This window comes from Mytilus edulis, chromosome 9 (genome assembly GCF_963676685.1).
Source record: "Mytilus edulis chromosome 9, xbMytEdul2.2, whole genome shotgun sequence".
Classification (NCBI taxonomy): domain Eukaryota; kingdom Metazoa; phylum Mollusca; class Bivalvia; order Mytilida; family Mytilidae; genus Mytilus; species Mytilus edulis.
The window spans coordinates 15774496-15797120 of NC_092352.1; the positions used below are offsets into that span (position 1 = coordinate 15774496).

The following is a 22625-nucleotide window of genomic DNA, read 5'->3' on the forward strand; positions in this document are numbered from 1 at the left end:
CATACGTGCGTTAATTGTGTTATACTATAGTTCTTTAACTGGTAAATTGTGAACATCGTTGAACATGATAACATGGTTATCTAAATGAGAGGGAGAAACAATAGTTTAAGTTAGAGACACAATGGATAAGCGTTTGTTTAAAATGAAACAATTCGACCTCCGTCCTCATAATTTCTTATCAGATATCAACGCTTATTCATTGTATCTATACTACAAACGTTTCCTTGTTTAACATAACATCTGCATAAGACCCGAAAAATTTCCATTACGAAAATTATGGTCACAATCGTTATCAGCTTAAAGTCTTATGCTTCAGCTGATAAAGCCTTAAAATACACGCACTTGTTGAATCAAGAGTCTTTCGATTGTGATGTGTTACAGATCAATTTTCGTGTGTTTCCTTCTAACGAACCTCTCTTGCTTTAGTTTGGCAAGTGACTTTGGTTCAAAGAAACAGGAACGTTTATTATTGAATGATCAGGACGCAATAAGCGCTCAACTTCTAACATTAGATAGGAAACTACAGGCAGTCAATGCGAAGATGTTATCGATAGAAGCAGAAAATTCACAGCTGAAAATAGATTTGGTAGCAAGCAAAAAGCAAACAGATATGAACACAAACAACATACATAATCAATTGTCATATACAGGTATGTTTAAATTCCACAAAAATTCGTAAAAATGTACAGAATTTTGTCTACAAACTCATTTATATATGCACACTTTTCAATTACAATGTCGAAACTTACCACATATAATTTTTAACTTTAGTTTAAGTTGTTCGTGAGAATCAATAAAACGTATAAATTAATCCGGCCAAATGATCAACCAGCTGTAAAATGTTTAACAGTTTTCATCAATAGGGAAAATGGTAGTATTAAATTTTCCCAGCATTAGGTTGGCCTTTTGTGTACCCAAGGCAGGTGAAGGAAGTCAAATTATGAGCGCTGTGATTGGATGTAAGGGTACAATATATTTTTTTATTTATCTATGAATAACTGCAGTGTGTATATTTATAATATAAATGTTGAAACCTATTGAAATATTTTCTAGAGAATTATTCGAAAAGACTTGCAAAATTTCATAAATTTGGTGCAAAATGACGGTGGGCATGGATAACATAAACAAGCTCCGTTGGAAGTTGGTCATGATACTATTTGGCTTTAATTTTTAAAACAGAATAATAAAGTACTAACACAACATATAACTGTTTTATCCAGGTTTTTATCTTAAAAAGTGGTTAATTTAGAAAATGTTGATATTGTCGCCTATGGCAGAATAAATAGTACCATTTTCCCAATAAGGTTAAGGTCAATGATCATAAAGTTTTAATCTTTAGAAACAGAACCGGACAATACTGTACACTTTCCGTAATAATGGAACAATTGTTATTTGCAAAATGTATGCATGTAATAACCATGAACTGTAAAACTAACTATCTATAAATATAAATTCACTGAATAAATTCCCTGGTTATCCACTGACTAGTACACAGGGATATTCGGCCAACTGCTGTAGGTTGAGTAATTTGTCACAACAGCAAAGAAAAGTGCAATAAAGATACTGTATTATTTTAAAAAATAAATAAATTAATAAAAAAATCAACAAAAATAGGATAGGAAAAGAAAACGTTAAATCACAAACAGACTGTTCTCCGGGGAAAATTCAAATCGACACTATCGACATCACCAAGGGTTGGTAGACCGTTATGATAGCTTTTCAATAAAGAAGAAGGGTATCCAAATTTTTTAACCACAATCCCGTCCTGTTTTCCTCGAATAAAACTATCAAATTAATCTTGTCGCTGGATGTGTGCTTACATATGCAATACGACGGATACCAAATGTGGAGCAAGATCTACTTACCAATTTGGAGCACTTGAGATCATTCCCGATTTTTTGGTGGGGGTTCGTGCTGCTCAGTATTAAGTTTTGTGTGTTGTGTTTTATTTCCTTTTTGGTCAATTTTCGGAATTTTTTGTCATGGCATTGTACATTTGGATGGATATACTTTTGGGTGACAAAGATACATGGGCGCAGCCATTATGAAAGGATCAATAGAGATACAAAAAGCTGGCTATCTTAGATTGGTTGTAGTATCATTTATATATATTATTTCCTAGACTGAATCTGATTACAGTTTCATTGCGGGTACAAATTTGTCCTCAAAGGTATTTTAATAAAGACCTGAGATTTTTTTTAATTAAATAACTAATTAAATAGAGTGTTCTGCAAAATCGTTAGGTATGAAAAAAAATCACCTAGAAAAGACAAACCCTTTTTATTTGAGTGCGATAAAATTACAAATAGATATTAGACAATAGTAGTTTTCCATGATTTTTTTAAAAGGCATTTAAGGAACAAATATCAAAAAGCATTGCCGGCAATGGGACAAGTTTAGTACTAGAATAAAGTAGTTCGAATTATTTGGTATCTTTTGCTACTCTTTTTAATGGAGCAATATTAATTTTTATAGAAATATTTCTAGAATCCGTAATTCTTTGTGTTATACTCGTTTTTTTATACAAACGGTTATTTTTAATTCCTTCAACTGCAAGTTTTTGTATTTGAATTCTAATTTGAAATATTTTATTTCTACAGGAAGTACTATTTATACCCGGTGGGGAAGAAGAGATTGTCCAAATAATAATGGTACTCAACTGGTATATACAGGTAAATATAAAAAAAAACAGTAGTAAACCCCTGTTCAAATGTCATAAATCGTGTAACAAACCCAAGGCAAACACATCAACTATCACTTTAAATTTATCCCCAAGACCACTAATTCTATCATGTTGTAAATGTTTAAATATAAAGTTGACACTTCCGGTAAAAATTTGACGTAATTTTCAAAGATGAGTCCTCAATCCATTTCTTCGATGTAGAGTTTTGGATAAATTGGTTAAAACAAAATAAAATCACTATAGTACTAAAACATATTTAAAATTACTACAATGTTCGGCCAAAAATAACGATCACCACGACATGCACACATCGCAGTGCACGGGAGACCCGATTTTCCACATTAAAAATGACCGCGGCATCCTTTCTTACATCCACAATGTACAAGCATCTGACAAAATGATGAGGCCTCAAAAAGAGTTTTTTAAAAGTTATCTCCTTTGTCGCCGCCTGGAGTGGGTAGCATAAGAGCCAATCCCAAGCTCGTCTCCCTAAACACCTACCTTAGTATATTGCATGATTTACATGCTAGAAAAAACTAGACCACGTTGAGGGAATAGCCTCAAAAAGCCTTCCCTTTTGCGCAAATAGTTATTTTCTTGCTTCGTTAACCATGTTATACCCATCTGTTAAGTTTGTGCGATCTTACAGTAAAACCCCGGTGATTTAGTCTGATCAATCATCATTCTTTATGTCACATCTATAAATGCAACCAATGTCTCCCACATAGTTTTTTTTCCCTTTCAAGCAAAGAGAGAACCATATCACAACAGGTAAAGGCATGGATAACAATAAGTGTGTCAGATCACTCATTGCCTAGTGCATTTGAAAGGCCATTGATAGATATTGTACTTAAATAAGCTTATATTTAAGGGAGCGTAATTGAAATGTGTTTTAACGTATTGCTACTATCATTACATTGTGCAGGAACCTTTCTTTGGTGCTTCTGATGGTTATAATGTATAAGACATATGTCTTCAAAACCCTTACTTCCGGTAATATCCAAAATGGCGGACATAGAAATATCAATTAATTATTCAAATATTAAACTTTTTTTTAAATGTAAAGAAAATGATTTTTTTTTTTTGTGCTGGTCATTAAACTTTTGGCTTTAAATTATCCCCAAGACCACTAATTCTATCATGTTGTAAATGTTTAAATATAAAATTGACACTTCCGGTAAAAATTTGACGTAATTTTCAAAGATGAGTCCTCAATCCATTTCTTCGATGTAGAGTTTTGGATAAATTGGTTAAAACAAAATAAAATCACTATAGTACTAAAACATATTTAAAATTACTACAATGTTCGGCCAAAAATAACGATCACCACGACATGCACACATCGCAGTGCACGGGAGACCCGATTTTCCACATTAAAAATGACCGCGGCATCCTTTCTTACATCCACAATGTACAAGCATCTGACAAAATGATGAGGCCTCAAAAAGAGTTTTTTAAAAGTTATCCCCTTTGTCGCCGCCTGGAGTGGGTAGCATAAGAGCCAATCCCAAGCTCGTCTCCCTAAACACCTACCTTAGTATATTGCATGATTTACATGCTAGAAAAAACTAGACCACGTTGAGGGAATAGCCTCAAAAAGCCTTCCCTTTTGCGCAAATAGTTATTTTCTTGCTTCGTTAACCATGTTATACCCATCTGTTAAGTTTGTGCGATCTTACAGTAAAACCCCGGTGATTTAGTCTGATCAATCATCATTCTTTATGTCACATCTATAAATGCAACCAATGTCTCCCACATAGTTTTTTTTCCCTTTCAAGCAAAGAGAGAACCATATCACAACAGGTAAAGGCATGGATAACAATAAGTGTGTCAGATCACTCATTGCCTAGTGCATTTGAAAGGCCATTGATAGATATTGTACTTAAATAAGCTTATATTTAAGGGAGCGTAATTGAAATGTGTTTTAACGTATTGCTACTATCATTACATTGTGCAGGAACCTTTCTTTGGTGCTTCTGATGGTTATAATGTATAAGACATATGTCTTCAAAACCCTTACTTCCGGTAATATCCAAAATGGCGGACATAGAAATATCAATTAATTATTCAAATATTAAACTTTTTTTTAAATGTAAAGAAAATGATTTTTTTTTTTTGTGCTGGTCATTAAACTTTTGGCTTTAAATTATCCCCAAGACCACTAATTCTATCATGTTGTAAATGTTTAAATATAAAGTTGACACTTCCGGTAAAAATTTGACGTAATTTTCAAAGATGAGTCCTCAATCCATTTCTTCGATGTAGAGTTTTGGATAAATTGGTTAAAACAAAATAAAATCACTATAGTACTAAAACATATTTAAAATTACTACAATGTTCGGCCAAAAATAACGATCACCACGACATGCACACATCGCAGTGCACGGGAGACCCGATTTTCCACATTAAAAATGACCGCGGCATCCTTTCTTACATCCACAATGTACAAGCATCTGACAAAATGATGAGGCCTCAAAAAGAGTTTTTTAAAAGTTATCCCCTTTGTCGCCGCCTGGAGTGGGTAGCATAAGAGCCAATCCCAAGCTCGTCTCCCTAAACACCTACCTTAGTATATTGCATGATTTACATGCTAGAAAAAACTAGACCACGTTGAGGGAATAGCCTCAAAAAGCCTTCCCTTTTGCGCAAATAGTTATTTTCTTGCTTCGTTAACCATGTTATACCCATCTGTTAAGTTTGTGCGATCTTACAGTAAAACCCCGGTGATTTAGTCTGATCAATCATCATTCTTTATGTCACATCTATAAATGCAACCAATGTCTCCCACATAGTTTTTTTTCCCTTTCAAGCAAAGAGAGAACCATATCACAACAGGTAAAGGCATGGATAACAATAAGTGTGTCAGATCACTCATTGCCTAGTGCATTTGAAAGGCCATTGATAGATATTGTACTTAAATAAGCTTATATTTAAGGGAGCGTAATTGAAATGTGTTTTAACGTATTGCTACTATCATTACATTGTGCAGGAACCTTTCTTTGGTGCTTCTGATGGTTATAATGTATAAGACATATGTCTTCAAAACCCTTACTTCCGGTAATATCCAAAATGGCGGACATAGAAATATCAATTAATTATTCAAATATTAAACTTTTTTTTAAATGTAAAGAAAATGATTTTTTTTTTTGTGCTGGTCATTAAACTTTTGGCTTTAAATTATCCCCAAGACCACTAATTCTATCATGTTGTAAATGTTTAAATATAAAGTTGACACTTCCGGTAAAAATTTGACGTAATTTTCAAAGATGAGTCCTCAATCCATTTCTTCGATGTAGAGTTTTGGATAAATTGGTTAAAACAAAATAAAATCACTATAGTACTAAAACATATTTAAAATTACTACAATGTTCGGCCAAAAATAACGATCACCACGACATGCACACATCGCAGTGCACGGGAGACCCGATTTTCCACATTAAAAATGACCGCGGCATCCTTTCTTACATCCACAATGTACAAGCATCTGACAAAATGATGAGGCCTCAAAAAGAGTTTTTTAAAAGTTATCCCCTTTGTCGCCGCCTGGAGTGGGTAGCATAAGAGCCAATCCCAAGCTCGTCTCCCTAAACACCTACCTTAGTATATTGCATGATTTACATGCTAGAAAAAACTAGACCACGTTGAGGGAATAGCCTCAAAAAGCCTTCCCTTTTGCGCAAATAGTTATTTTCTTGCTTCGTTAACCATGTTATACCCATCTGTTAAGTTTGTGCGATCTTACAGTAAAACCCCGGTGATTTAGTCTGATCAATCATCATTCTTTATGTCACATCTATAAATGCAACCAATGTCTCCCACATAGTTTTTTTTCCCTTTCAAGCAAAGAGAGAACCATATCACAACAGGTAAAGGCATGGATAACAATAAGTGTGTCAGATCACTCATTGCCTAGTGCATTTGAAAGGCCATTGATAGATATTAATCCAAAGTCTTTTGCCCTCCCAAACACAATCTATAGTTCGTCTACCCCTATGTCACGGAATAGCGAAACAACAGTGACAGCATCATCATTAACGACTGTTCGAATCGTGACTCGTTTAAGTTCGTGTTTCACCGCATCAGACACATGCACCATGATTCTAGTGTCTGCCTCTAAATGTGAACTTGGTGCTAAACTTGAAATACATCACGTGGTGGATAAGATAGAATGTCCTGACCATTTGTTGCTATAACTACCATACGCATCCAAGACTTCATCCACTCGTATTACAGTTTCAAGGTATTTTATTAAGGTAAGGACATAATACCCAATCAGCATACTCGTTAAGCCGCAGTTCACATTTGGAGAGCTGATTTCCCACATTTACAAAGACTGTGGTATTGGTCCTCACATCCATAAATTGCAAAAACACATATTTTCTTGCTTTTTTAACCCAATCTGATCAGTTTATTTCGATCTTACAACAAAACCACGTATCGTTTTCAATGACATTAAATTATCAAATCCATATGGTGGTGTTGGCTGGTCAATCATCATTCTAAATGCTAAAGTCACATCTTCAAACGCCATTAATGTCACTAATGCAGTTCCTTTTCTAGCAAACGTGTTATATTTTTATGCCTAGTGCATTTGAAAGGTCATGGATAGATATATATCTTAAGCTTTTTCCCCTTCCAAATGCAAACCAAAGTTTGTCTGCCCCTATGTCACGGAATAACGAAACAGCAATAACATCAGTATCGACTGTTCGAGTCATGACTCAGTTAAGTTTGTGTTTCACTGCATCAGACACATCGATCTTGATTCTAGTGTCAGTCTCTTCGTGTAAACATGGTGATAAACTTGAAACATCATCAAGTGGTGGATAATATTGAACATCCTGAACATTTGTTGCTACAACTACATTGTACTTAAAATTGTATTGAGCAAGCTTCTGTGAATGAAAACTTAAAAGTTCTTTCTTATTGTCGTCATCTCTCAGAAAACTTTGCCAATTTTGAGGATGTTTTTAACCCTGGATTCGTCTGTGTATTCCCTTACCCCTAAATGTTGCTCTTGCTTCTTTTAGCAGCTTTCAAAGTACCAGTATTGTCTATGTTCGCATCCGACACTACATCCACTGTTGTAACAGTTTCAAGGTGTTTCCTAACGAGTATGATGATTGGGTAGTATGTCCTTACCTTGATAAAATACCTTGAAACTGAAACAAGAGTGGATGAAGTCTTTGATGAGTATGGTATTTGTAGCAACAAATGCTCAGGATGTTCTATCTTATCCACCACTTGATGTATTTCAAGTGTAGCACCATGTTCTTATAAAGAAACCGACACTAAAATCATGATGCATGTGTCGGATGCAGTGAAACACGAACTTAAACGAGTCATGATTAACAATCACTGATGATGCTGTCAATACTATTTCGCTATTCCGTGAGATAGGGGCAGACGAACTATGGATTGTGTTTGGGAAGGCAAAAATCTTTGTATTAATATCTATCAATGGCCTTTCAAATGCACTAGGCAATGAGTGATCACACACACTTATTTCTGACCCATACCTTTACCGTTTGTGATACGGTTCTCTCTTTGCTTGAAAAGGAAAAAAAGACTACGTGGGAGACATTGATGGTATTTGAAGATGTGACTTTAACATAAAGAATGATGATTGATCAGCCTAGATCACCGGGGTTTTACTGTAAGATCGCACAAACTTATCAGATGGAGCTAACATGATAAACGAAGCAAGAAAATAATTTTTTGCACAAAAGGGAAGGCTAATTATAAGTGAGGCTATTTCCTCAACTTGGTCTAGTCTTTTCAAGCATGTAAAGCGTGCAATATACTAATGCAGGTGTTTAGTGATACGAGCTTGGGATTGGCTCTTATGCTACCCAGTCCACGCACTAATAGATTGCGAAGGGACAAAGAGGGTCCCTTTTAAAAAAAAATCTTTCTGAGGCCTCATCATTTTGTCAGAGGCTTGTACATTGTGATGTAAGAAGGGATGCCGCGGTCATTTTTAATGTGGAATGTCGGGTCTCTCGTGCACTACGATGTGTGCATGTCGTGGTGATCGTTATTTTTGGCCGAAAATTGTAGTAATTTTAAATATGTTTTAGTACTATAGGGATTTTATTTTGTTTTAACCAATCTATCCAAAACTCTACATCGAAGAAATGGATTGAGGACTCATCTTTGAAATTTACGTCATTTTTTTACCGGAAGTGTCAACTTTATATTTAAACATTTACAACATGATAGAATGAGTAGTTTTTGGGATAACTTACAGCCAAAAGTTTAATGACCAGCATTAAAAAAAATCATTTTCTTTACATTTTAAAAAAAGTTGAAAATTTGAATAATAAATTGATAATTCTATGTCCGCCATTTTGGATATTACCGGTTTTTAAGACATATGTCTTATACATTGTATCCATTAGAAGCACCAAAGAAAGGTTCCTGCACAATGTTATGATAGTAGCAATAAGTTAAAACACATTTCAATTACCCTCCCTAAGAAATAAGCTTATTTAAGTACAATTTCTGAAGACATCTAATCTATTTCATTTATCCAAAAGTAGTAAAAAACAAAGGTTTGTACCAAATATTATGATAGTAGCATGATAATAACACATTTTTACACACTAGCCTTCGATATTGGGCTGATTTAAGTATGACGTCCGCCATTTTGGATTTTACCGGAAGTGAGACATTTTTTTCAAATGCCTCCTTATCTGAATGAAAGAGTAATAGTTGAGGAAGGTCTATGCCAAATTTCATGCTTGTAGCAGGATGTGCACAATTTTTCACAAAGCCGCCGTACTAAAATATCCGTATTTATATAACTACCTTTTTGTATCCAATGAAGTTAATCGTGTTGGTATAAACGTATTAATATGAGAGTATTATCCTATAAGTTGAAGAAACTAAGACGTGCTTCAAATGCATAGTTCACCATATGTATCTTTTTTACAGTAGAGGGTTGGATTTTTAAAATGAATTTGCAACAAGACATGCACATGAACAAGTGGGGAAACCATGCAACAAAAGCGCGATAAAATGACACCTTACAAGTATAATGAACAAAAATGCGGTGCACAGCCTCAAACTACAAGACAAAAGGGTTTTTTTTTATTTCTGGGATTCCTTTTAATGACGTATAATAAATACACATTTTTAAAAATGCCAATGCATGTACACCCATTGATATTATATCGTCTTCCATTTTGTCGTGCAAATAAAATAACAGAAAATATTTTGAAAATATCATACGACTAAACTAGTGATGGTGAGCTCCAGCAAAGTAGATCATTAAAATAGTCTTGTACGAATAGCGTATCACAAGGGGGAACGTTGTCAATTTGTATATCTACAGAAATGTTATTCATACAGTCAGGATACTACTGTCACCAGGAACATATATATTGTTAGATAATCATATACTGTTCCCAGCTGTCACCTTGTATTGGATTTTGACATTAAAATTTGTCAAAAAGTAATTTTGAGTTTCTGTACAAAATAGTTTCTGCTTTTCTTTCTTTTACATTATATATCTTTTGGTTTCCAATTCTAGTGTTTATATTTATTTACCATACATAGATGTATTTTGTCATCTGTCTGAAATTTTTTTTAGTTCGTGACCAAAACCCCGGATTTACTCTTATCCACTTCCGGAATTGGATCCGATATTGTAATTTGCCTTCTTATGGCATCCATTTTGTTTTCAATGTTGTTTTTGTCAGATACGATATTACTCGAATTTGCACATTATTTGTCGGCGATTTTCTGTATAAAGCTAGCGGTTGGACAAAATGAATATCGCTGTCGTGAATAATAATGATGAAAATAAGTTTTGAGATAGTTTGGAGACTTTGGTAAAAAGGTTTGCAAAGTTTGTTTTTTTTTATTTTCCGTCGGGCATATCGGTCGTAGCTAGTAACCAAGTCGAAAGTCCGACTTCAAAAGTGGAAGGTCGCAGACCTCGGACCACCGCTAATTTCAAACCCAGCCTCCAAATTGAAAAGATACGAAAATGTTGACTTCTAATTTAAAATTGCCGCCAACAGCATAAACAGGTGAACTTATTTTAATAAACTACTGACGTAGTTGACTATGTATTGACGACAAACGATATTCCTACGACTTTTCTCATTTGGGAAATCTAAACTACTTGTCTTTAGAGATTTTCGGCGATTAAATATTTCATACATTTTGTTCTTTGACATCTTAGCCAAAAGCTCAGGGGATAATAAACTACATACGAATTCCTAATGTGTTCTACTTCCTATGCGCAACTTCAAAACTTTTGGGCGATTCGTCGATCATTTAAGGTTTTTCTGGTCATATTTTTTGTAATCCAGAGTTAAAAGTATGAACAAACTGTCCAATTAGTTATAAATAACATAATATCCAGCTAGATAATGACAATAGCACGTATTTCAGCATTTATTGGGTAGAACTAGGGTGCTCGCATAAGGCAGCTTAACTGCCTAAAAATTATAGAATCTGAAGCGAGATGCTATATCAAATACTCTTGCTTTGTACGTTTTAAAGACAAAATATACACCTCAAACACGCCCTAATATAAAAAGGTGCACTCGATTTTCTCTTTTCGATACAATCGTTACCTGAAAATTGTCGTTTTAGAAAATTGTCGTTTTATTTGTTTCTAATAACTTTTAAAAATTGTGTTACTTAGTAAATATTACAGATAACATTTATTGCCTTCTCTAACAAAGAGCTACGATTCTTTTGTTCTATTTCAACTGGATTTCCGCCTGCATATATCAAGACAAATCAAGATTTTAATCTGCTTCCTCTGGAACCATACACATGGGCTCGATTACCGAATATTCATATGTATTATTAATGTTTTTTTATGCTCCATTTATGAACATTATGTTTTTTTCTGGTCTGTGCGTGCGTTCATCCGTTTGTCTGTTCGTTTGTCCGTTTGTCCAGCTTCAGGTTAAATCAACTTGAAACTTAGTACACATTTTCCCTACGGTATGATCTTTTTAATTCTAATGCCAAATTACAGTTTTATCCCATTTTCACGGTCCACTAAACATAGAATATGATAATGTAGATGAGACATCCGTGTACTAGGGACACATTCATGTTTCTTAAAATTTTCGTCGTATCGCTGTCAATTTGTATTAAAATTTTAACGTCGTTATCAATAAATTTTTCATTGTTTACGAGAAATATGCAATTTACTATCATTGTCATGAACCCAAAATACGGCCAATAGTTTAAAAAAAGAAATTTATGAAACATATTTATATCCGCTAACCGAGCCCCTATTGAGATCGACAAACTCAACAAAAAGCTTTGAATACAAGTACGGATATTTCTTAGAATTGACGGTCGTCCTTTATAAATTACAGTCAGTCTTTACAAATTACGGTCATCCTTCACAAGTTACGGTCATCTTTTTACCAATCACGGTCATCCTTGTTATATGTTACGCTCATCTTGAAAATATTTTGATTATGATTTACGGTCATCTTAACGATTTTTTCAAATCGAATTTCCCATTTCATGCACATTTCTCGGTGGTAGTTTGTGATTTCCGAGTGATTTTTTTATAAATTTAAGTCGTTTCAATGTATGATTTGTAAAGAAAATGATATAGAAACACTTTAACAGACAATACAGAAACTGACCTAATTTTTCATCCGACATCTTAGGATGACCGTGAATGCAGTTAGGGTCATCAGCTTTACCCCAGTGAACTATAAGAGGAAAACAACGGAACAACAAAAACAAACGCAAATGCAACACACATAGATAACAACTGTCATATTCATGACTTGTTACAGGATATTTTTTTTAAAAAGGGGGTTGGACCTGGTTTGACTTGGCTAGCAATACCTCCCACTTTTATGGCAATGTAAGAAAGACGCTAACATTTCGTGACAGGAAACCAGAACCAGAAACGTGAATTATATACGAGTCAACAAAAGAATATATATTGAAATTGGAATCACAGTACTGAGGTGAATAATTGCCCAATTTGGGTAATTTTTACAGAGTGTTATCATCTCATCAAAACCATTTATTAAAGGCAAAAACGCGGGGGAAAAAAATTGGGAATTTAGTTATTTCAAAAATCTTATTTTCACCCAGAAATTTAAAAATCGATATTAGAACTTTTCAACTTAAAAAGGGCCTGGTAAAAATTTGAATGCTTTTCCAGATATTTGAATACTTAATTCTCATCTTCGAACTTAGAAGACTTTTGTCTTCATTTTTCGCAACTCGCTATTTTCTAACTTTCCAATTTGGTCAAATTCTTTTAACCATATGCATTTGCATTGTAAATGAATGTTTTTCATTGAATGATTGAACAGTTTTTCCTATTTATTATATTTTATGATAAATTTTAGTTCAAAGTTGTGTATCGATTCTTTTATTGACTAGTATAAATATGGAAGTGAAATATATAAAAACGTCACTAAAAGCAAAATGGACGAAAAGACTCAAATACTGAGGAAATAGACCCCACAAAAACTCGAGTGATTATTTTTATTTTTTTTTATTATTATTAATTTTTTTGACATATCTTGATGATCGATTGCGCTGTTATGTTTGAATAATTTCATAAAAAAAGTTGAAATTAATAGGACATTTGTTATCTGATAATTTAACAAAATATGAGGTAGCAAAGATTTAAAATCAACAAGGATCTAACATACAAATATAGTATGGATCAAATTTCAAACAGCAAAAACTGCAGATGAGCCTCATATTCTTTTTTTTTTTTTTGTCTACTTCAATATTTAGTCTAATAGATAATAGCGTTTGGAGTAGTCGGTGTTGTTGGTTGTTGTAATGTGTTGTGTTATCCAAGATATTTTAGCTATATTCTATAGATCCACATGTGAATAAGTTGATTCTAACATTTGTTTATATTTTTGAATTTCTCACTGTACTAAAATGACATGCCAAATTAGTTCTTTGTTATGCTTCAAATATTTTGTTATGCTTCATATTTTGTAAGAGCGTCACTGCATCTGTTTTTATTTATTTATTTTTTTTTATTTTCTACTTCATCAAAAAAAAGGGCTCTCCTCGTTTTTACATAAAAAAAATCGAATCCATCTGTGTATCAAAAATTATCAACTGCATCTATGTAAAAGTACAATAAGTCCAGTTACACAATTCTTTGCTTTTGAGATGTGTTCCACTGATTTTATTCTTGTATTTGCCTTTTACGGTGGTATATGATTATTGATACAATTGCATTTTGTTTACACTGTTTCGTTATAATGTTAAAGTTCAAGTTGAAATCCTCTATTCATTTTTTTAAAGTTTTTTGTTAGGTATTGTTATCGTGTTCCAATTCAACGCTATTTCTGATTCAGGTATCGCAGGTGGAGGTAGCTTTGGTGAAACCGGTAGTGGTACTAACTACTTATGCTTGCCACATGATCCCGATCAAAGTCCTGCAGATTTTCCTCATGAGCTCGAAAGAAGTGGCTATGTTGCACATGTTTGGGGAGCCGAATATCAGTACTCCTTCGGTATGGTCAAAGTTAATGACGATGTTCCATGTGCAGTATGTCGCGATACAACGACAGAAACGTCTTTGATGATTCCGGCGAAAACGTCATGTCCGTCTCACTGGAAAAAACAATACAACGGATTTCTGTGTGCCAATCTGTACTATCATAATGGGGCTTCTGAATACGCATGCGTTGACTATGATGCGCAAAATATTGAAGGAAAACGAGAAAATCAAGATGGAAAATTGTTCTATCCAGTTGTTTCAAAATGTGGCTCATTGCCCTGTCCACCTTATATCAATGCTAAATATATGGTTTGTGTTGTTTGTTCAAAATAAATAAAGGTTTTTCTTCTTTGAATTCGTTTAAAAAAACAACAGTATGCCTAGAAAATATTGAAAAACATATGCCTTGAACAAAACTTAAAAACATATGTATAGCTTGATTGATTGATTGATTGATGTTTAACGACAATTTTAGCTCTATGTTACTATGATGTGGCGGTTAGTTTTAATTGATGGAGGAGACCAGAGTACACGGGAGATCGCTAACCCTCGGTAGAAAAAACGAAAATCCTTGTCAATTTAGATAGTTGAAGTGCACACCTGTCACCTACGGTGCTTGAACTCACAATCTATGTGTAAACATGCTAGTGATATATTAGGAAAAACATAATTGTGTGTACAAGTATCAAGTTAAACGGTGATAAGGGTGCCTGGCTTAAGCATCCGTTTGCACTAAATTATATTCACGATATGTCTTTACTTCTTCCATGCAATTACTTTAAATTTTATTAATTATTCAATATAAGCTCGCCATACATGTCTTGCAACGTTCGCGACCTAATGAAAAAGAAGACAAATGAAATGATTTCCTTGCACAAAACATGCGTTTCCAAAATAAACTTTATCAGGTTCATGTGTTTACAAATATATTGGAAACCTAAAATATTATGCTTATGAGAGAGAAAAAAAGAGAAAAACCAAAATGGCCAAGGTAGAGCAGATTTTTTAAATAGACTAATGTCCACTGTGCGCGTCTTGCGGAAATTCAAAATTTCAATCCTGTTTTCCTGAGTTTATTTGCTACATTATTGTAATACTTGAAATTCATTAAATACATTATTTAAATAGTGTAAGTTCCGAAACATTGGCTACAGAAGATTATCAGTAAAGACGAATTTTCTTAAAGAAAGAAAAATAATACGTAGAAGTGTTATAATTTACCTGCAAACTTTATAATTGAGTACGCCGACGCGCGTTTCGTCTACATAAGTCTCACTAGTGACGCTCAGATCAAAATAGTTATAAAGTTAAACAAATTCAAAGTTGAAGAGCATTGAGGATCCATAATTTCAAACAGTTGTGCCAAATACCGCTAAGGAAATCTATGCCTGGAATAAGGAAATCATTAGTTTATCGAAAAAATCAAAGTTTTGTAAACAGAAAATTCATTAAGATGACCACATAATTGATATTGATGTCAACACCAAAGTGTTGACTACTGGGCAGGTGACAACCTCGAGGACGAAACGTCCACCAGCAGTGGCATCGACCCAGTGGAGTTAATAGTTATCAAAGGTACCAGGATTATAATTTAGTAGTTTCGCCTTCATATTAAGTCTCATCAGTGACGCTCAATTAACCTGGAAAAGACAAGATAATACAGGGATTCAGATTACCATACAAAAGCAGTGATAAGGTTTCAAATTGGGGATAGAACCAAAGACGTTCGTTGGCGTTTGTTTTGTTCCGCTTCAGCGTTCCTGTTGTCCCTTTGTACTTCTCTTTTAGTTGACGTGTCTCCCTCCGTTTTAGATTGTAACCCAGATTTGTATTCTCTAAATCGATTTATGACTTTTAAAAACCGGTATACTACTGTTACCTTTATTTATAGCCATAAATCTTCAACTGCAAGTGTTACTGCATGTTGAAAGCTTGGGATAATGACAGTATTCTTATTTTTATTTTCAAAAAAAATTGCTTCTTTAGAACAATATAAATAAGATTAAAACAAGAATGTGTTCAAACTACACGGATGCCCCACTCGCACTATCATTTTCCATGTTCAGTGGACCCTGAAATGGGGTAAAAAATATAATATGTCATTACAATTAGAAAGATCATACCATAGGGAACATGTGTACTAAGTTTCAAGTTGATTGGACTTCAACTTCATCAAAAACTACCTTGACCAAAAACTTTAACCTGAAATTCGCACTTTTATTTTTTATGTTCATTTGAACGTAAAATTGGGGTCAGAAGTCTAATCTGGCTTTAAAATTAAAAGGATCATATCATAAGGAACATGTGTACTAAGTTTCAAATTCATTGGAATTCAGCTTCATCAAAAACTACCTTGAACAAAAACTTTAACCTGAAGCGGGACAGACGGACGAACGAACGAACAGACGGACGAACGGACGCACAGACCAGCTATCGTAGGTGGGGCATAATAAGTATTTATTACTTCTATCAAATCGAATGTGGTCTGTCGTAATTTCGGGTCTATTGTCCTTCACATTTGAGACGCCTATATTCAATACTGCATTGCTGTCTTATCAATTACACCTTAAAATGTTTTAAAATAGTTCAATGTCAATACCAGGTGATTATCAGTTAAACAATTCAGTATACGTCTGTTTCTTACGTCATTTGTTTGGTTCTGTTCGCCCGAGAAATATGACAATGAAAGAAAAAGGTTATTATTAAATGATCCGGATGCAATAAATGCACAATTTTTGGCATTGGAAAAGAAACTGCAGGACGTAAATGTAAGGATGGGGTCTATAGAAAATGAAAATTCGCAGTTACGGTCAGAATTGGTAATCAGCAGACTACAAACAGGTAAATATTACCGTATGTATTATTGTCTGAGCTAGTTAATGCTTCTAGAAAGGAAGATCATAACATATCCTACGCTGCGTTTTCAAGAAATCTTATTTTTTTTAAAACTGAGGATACAAATTTCTGTTTTGATTTCAACAATTATCATAGATGGTTTTTTACCACAACATAACTTAGCAATGCTTCGAAGCGAATATAACAAAGGAACAAAAATACCAGAGGGACAGTCAAACTCATAGTTGAAAATAAACTAACAACGCCATAGCTGAAAATAAAAAGACAAACAGACAAATGATAGTACAGAAGACACAACATCGAAAACTAAAGACTAACCAACACGAACCCCATCAAAATCTGTGGGTGATCTCAGTTGCTCCAGAAGGGTAAGCAGTTCCTGCTCCACATTGATGAAACAATTTAAGATATTTTAATGTGTTTAGTTTTTCGAAAGGTTGGACCGAACATGCGTTCTGAATGCAATACAAATATGCAGATGATTGTATTTGCAAAGGCTCATAATTGATGTAATTGTGTTGTCACGTACGTTTATCGCCACAAATGTATACTATACAAATGTATCATGAGAACCATGTCCATCAACTTTTTACTTCTATTTACTTTTATTTGTCATTTAATAACCATATGATAAAAATTAAATTATTTCAATACCCAAAAACGGCGCAAGCTGTGGCCAGCCCTGCAAGGGCTGTATAGCCAGTCAATGTCGTTAAAACATTTCATTTTTTCTCCATCTACTTGCAAATGAGAAAACTAACAAAGTATTGTTAAAACATTTCCTTCTTTGAGATACCCCTTTTTCCAAACATACCATTATGGTAATATGCTTAACACGGCTATGACCAGGATTGAAAAAATGTGTTGATCTAAAAATGATACTAGAAGCATCTTCATTAATCTTTAAATTGTTTGAAGTATAGAAAATGTAATTAAAAAAAATACCCAAAAAATCATCTTTCTGTGAGATTAAAAACAGGCAGGAACTTCAAGCGAAATAATGACAACATTCTAATTTGTAATTACAACAAAAATAAGACCAAATATCAAACACCAAAAACGTAACAAAACGTGAAAAAGTGACCAAACATGTGAATTATTACAGAAACATACAAATATGTTTGTCGAATAATAACATTTATAATAGTATAGTGGTCAAATCACGAAAAATACAATAAATTTAGCATGACAGTTAATTTTGATAAAAGTACTTGATTTCATTTAAGAAAACCAAATAACAATGGAACCTTTTGATAAGACATAAATACTTTTAAACTTTTTATTAAGATTTGTTGTGGTCATTTCTTCCAACAGGTGGTGCTTTTTATATTAGATGGGGAAGAAAAGACTGTCCAGTTGTGAATGGAACCAATTTAGTATATTCTGGTAATATATAATATTTAAGTATTGTAATTTATTGTGAATGTAATTACGTTACATATTTACTGGATATAATTTCATTCATATACTTAAACAGAACTGTATTACCAAAGAAGCAAATCAAATGAATTTTATTATCATGACTTGAAATTAAATCAATGGCTTTTACAGAAATCACTGTTGTTTTGATTTCATGTTATTTTATTGGATAGAAAATGTAAAAGTTATCAAAAGTACCAGGATTATAATTTAGTACGCCAGACGCGCGTTTCGACTACATAAGAATCATCAGTGACGCTCAAATCACAATATTTCTAAAGCCAAACAAGTAAAAAGTTGAAGAGCATTGAGGATTCAAAATTCCAAAAGTGCCAAATACGGATAAATCTATGCCTGGGATAAGAAAATCCTTAGTGTTTCGAAAAATTCAAAGTTTTGTTAACAGGAAATTTAGAAAAATGACCACATTATTGATATTCATGTCAACACCGGAGTGTTGACTACTGGGCTGGTGATACCCTCGGGGACGAAACGTCCACCCATAGTAGCATCAACCCAGTGGTGTAAAAGTTATCAAAGGTACCAGAATTATAATTTAGTACGCCAGACGCGCGTAAACCGTTTCAATAGTTATCAAAGGTACAAGGATTATAATTTAAAATCAAGCTCATCTAGAGATGAGATTTCGTTCGCTGAAATAATCTTTACTCGTACCACATCTTTTTATTCTGTCTTTTAAACAATCAAACATGTTCAGTGCAAATACAAATATCTTCTGTTGATAGACTGGTCCGTTAAAATTTAACAAATTGTCTTTACTAATCAAAATGTACTTCAATCAAACAACGCTATATGTTTTTGCCTTAGTGTCTTTCTTCTCTTTTTTTAATCAGAGTAAACTCAATGTACGCAAATAAATGATTGGAAAGTTAAGTATACACTCAACCGTTGACCAATCATAATGTGCTGGGTTTTTTTTACAGATTTTCATATAATCTTTCTTAAAAGTGTGCTTTTTTCAAATATCATTTATTTGTGTATTTATGAAGAGTATATAATATTAAGAAGTTATTGTATTTTATTACAGGTATAGCAGGTGGTGGGTCTTGGAAAGAAACAGGAGGTGGAACAAACTACTTATGTCTACCCCATGATCCAGATTTTGCTCAGTCAGATTTTCCAAATGCATTACAAGTTCATGGTTTAAAAGCACACGTTTGGGGTGCAGAATATCAATTTGCCTATGGAAATGTCAAAGTGGATGACGACGTTCCTTGTGCGGCTTGTTTAGATACAAATGCAGTCACCTCCGTGATGATTCCCGGAAAGAATTCGTGTCCTGCTACCTGGAAAAAACAATATGGAGGTTTTCTTTGTGCAAATCATTATGGACATGCAGGTGCTTCCGAGTATTCATGTGTGGATGAAAATCCTCAATATTTTGAAGGAAGTCGGCAAAATTTAGACGGAAAATTGTTTTTTCCAGTCATTACCGTCTGTGGCTCATTGCCGTGTCCCCCTTATGAAAATTCGAAATATCTAAAATGCGTTGTTTGTTCAAGATGATGTTTGATTAAAATAAGATCTTAGAAACTAATATATCTTGGTTATAAGTATTCTTTTTTACAAATATTTATTGTTAAATGGCAGCAATTCATTAATGTGAATATAAAAGTAAATATTTTAAAAACTAGTTCATGTGTTTTCGTCGGTTTTTGGTTTGTTACCCGGATTTGTTTTTCTCTCAATCGATTTATGACTTTTTAAAACCAGCGCATCTATAAAATTTCAATCCTGGTATCTATTATGAGTTTATTTACAACCACTAGGTCGATGCCACTGCGGGTGGAGTTTTAATTCACCGAGGGTATCACCAGCCCAGTAGTCAGCATTTCTGTGTTGACTTGAGTTATTATTGATATGTTCATTATTATAAATAACCTGTTTACAAATAAAGGCAACAGTAGTATACCGCTGTTCGAAACTCATAAATCGATTGAGAAAAAAAAAACAAATCCGGGTTACAAACTAAAAATGATGGAAACGCTCACCTAGTTTTGTGGTATGACAACCCTCCTGCTTTTATGGCAATGTTAAATATAAAATTAAAATGACAACATTACATGACAGGACTATATACAAATAACTGGGAGAACATATAGAACAGATAAAGCACACGTATAATAGCTAACAAAAGGTACCAGGTTTAAAATTTAATACGTCAGACGTGCGTTTCGTCCACACAAGACTAACCAGTGACGCTCAGATGAAAAAAAATCGAAAGACAAAACAATTACAAAGTTGAAGAGCACTGAGGACCAAAAGTTCAAAAAAGTTGTGCCCAATACGGCTAGGGTTTTCTGCCTGGGATAAGAACATCCTTATTATTAAGAATAATTCATACTTTTGCAAACAGTAAATTTTATAAAATGACTATATAATAGATATACATGATAAAACCGAAGTGTTGACTAACTACAGAATAAAAACGGGATACATTACATAAAACAACCTAATCCAGCACATAAAAATACAAGGCCGAGGTAGCCAAAACCTCAACGCAAAACAAACTTTAATTTTTGCTAAATACTATCGCTTTTCTCCATCAGGAATAGATTACCTTAGCTGTATTTGGCAAAACGTTCAGAAATGTTTGGTCCTCAATGCACTTCAACTTCGTCTTTAATTTGGCCTTTTTAATATTCTTTATTCGAGCGTCACTGATGAGTCTTTTGTAGACAAAACGCGCGTCTGACGCAAATATGAAATTTCAATCCTGGTATCTTTGATGAGTTCATTATTAACCTGTATTTATTCTTTCTGAAAAAAAATCCGATCCAAATTGATGTATTTAAGTAGAAGCTAGATTTTTTTTTAAAGTTGGAAGTATTGCATTTTGCATCACAAATACTTTCACAAACATACGTAGATCTAAATAAAACAAAAATATGGATATCTATATTATGATCATATCGCAATATCCAAAACTGATGTCGTCTCGTGAGAGGTTTATTTCAGGAAAAGAAAAATACTGATAAAAAAAACTACGAAGTCTACAATGATTGTGCTTTAATTGGGTTATTATATTATACAGTATTCTTGGGTTCTATTGAACAAGTGACTAATATTTCTGAGACGTGTTTAAACAGATAACATCGAATTTCTACTCTATAAATACACTTGGGTATTTTTTCATTAGAATTCACGCAACTCTCTCACCAAAAACAACCGTTTATCTACATTCATTAATTCTGCTGTCAGGATAAATAAAGGAAAGTGGCTATTTACATACTGTGGACTGTCATTTAAAAATCTATTCCACGAAAAAGAAGATATCGAGGATGCTTTCTGTCTCAAATACGTCGCCTTTGCACGCAAAATATCCATTATTGACGGACATTTTACCACATGTAATGGTCAAATAAAACCAACTGTCTCGTGTGACCAATTACAAAGGGAAACTTTGTATGTTCCATTTGATGCTCTAGTTTCAAATCGGCTGTAATTGTATTCTTCTTTTCCGCAGATTCAATCACATTTCAATTAAAAACTGCGAAATACGTAATGTGGTAGCTTTATTCCCATGAAGGCATTCAAACTACTAATAACAGTGCATGTTGATTTGTTAAATAATTCAGTTTATCAACCCAGGCTATGCCTTTTATTGTATATTGCATTTCTTTCGGAAACTGAAAATCAGGATAAATTTATGTAAATATATAATAGAAATTGTAAGTAAATCTTAACAAATACGAAAGACTATTCATTGGTAACAAAACTGTAAGTGTTACATGGAGTCTGTAGCTTTTAAGATATAAGACTGACCGATTTAAAATGTTGGGAAAAATGGGCAAAAACATAATTTATATTACCATGATTACATTAAGTACTGAGGAAAGTAGATGGTCCAGAATACCTCATTATAATGTAATAAATAAAAACAAAAACAATTAGGTTAAAATCAAAAATATTTGAGTCGCACTAAGTCTTAAAACTGCAACTGATTATAACATAAGTTTTTACATTGACATTTGTCAGTGACTCAATAGTAATTGGAAGCTAGGTATTCATACTATAAATAATATTATTGTAAGAGAAAGAATATTGATAAATAAAGACAACAGTAGTATACCGGTGTGCAAAAGTCAAAAATCGTTTGAGAGAAAACGAATCGAGGTTACAAACCAAGACCGAGGAAACACATCAACTATAAGAGGAAAACAAAGGAAC

The 22625-nt window shown here is 33.5% G+C and overlaps 2 protein-coding genes across 2 annotated transcripts; both read left to right on the forward strand.

Moving 5' to 3' along the window:
* The first annotated feature begins 301 nt into the window (after positions 1 to 301).
* LOC139490265 (uncharacterized) lies at positions 302 to 14510 on the forward strand. The gene is made up of 3 exons (XM_071277115.1): positions 302 to 650; positions 2601 to 2672; positions 14014 to 14510. Exons 1-3 carry the CDS (start codon positions 371 to 373, stop codon positions 14490 to 14492), a joined length of 831 nt encoding a protein of 276 aa, XP_071133216.1. The 5' UTR covers positions 302 to 370; the 3' UTR covers positions 14493 to 14510.
* Positions 14511 to 16796: 2286 nt separating this feature from the next.
* Positions 16797 to 19981, forward strand: LOC139490266 (uncharacterized). Its single transcript, XM_071277116.1, has 3 exons — positions 16797 to 17000; positions 18330 to 18401; positions 19483 to 19981. Exons 1-3 carry the CDS (start codon positions 16934 to 16936, stop codon positions 19959 to 19961), a joined length of 618 nt encoding a protein of 205 aa, XP_071133217.1. The 5' UTR covers positions 16797 to 16933; the 3' UTR covers positions 19962 to 19981.
* The last annotated feature ends 2644 nt before the right edge of the window (positions 19982 to 22625 follow it).

Excerpts from the sequence above, each read along its gene's own strand:
- LOC139490266 (XM_071277116.1), top strand. The coding sequence starts at position 16,934 with ATGGGGTCTATAGAAAATGAAAATTCGCAGTTACGGTCAGAATTGGTA. Across the intron at positions 17,001-18,329 it reads AATCAGCAGACTACAAACAG|GTGGTGCTTTTTATATTAGA; the intron begins GTAAATATTACC and ends TTCTTCCAACAG. Across the intron at positions 18,402-19,482 it reads AACCAATTTAGTATATTCTG|GTATAGCAGGTGGTGGGTCT; the intron begins GTAATATATAAT and ends ATTTTATTACAG.
- LOC139490265 (XM_071277115.1), top strand. The coding sequence starts at position 371 with ATGTGTTACAGATCAATTTTCGTGTGTTTCCTTCTAACGAACCTCTCT. Across the intron at positions 651-2,600 it reads TAATCAATTGTCATATACAG|GAAGTACTATTTATACCCGG; the intron begins GTATGTTTAAAT and ends TTATTTCTACAG. Across the intron at positions 2,673-14,013 it reads TACTCAACTGGTATATACAG|GTATCGCAGGTGGAGGTAGC; the intron begins GTAAATATAAAA and ends TTTCTGATTCAG.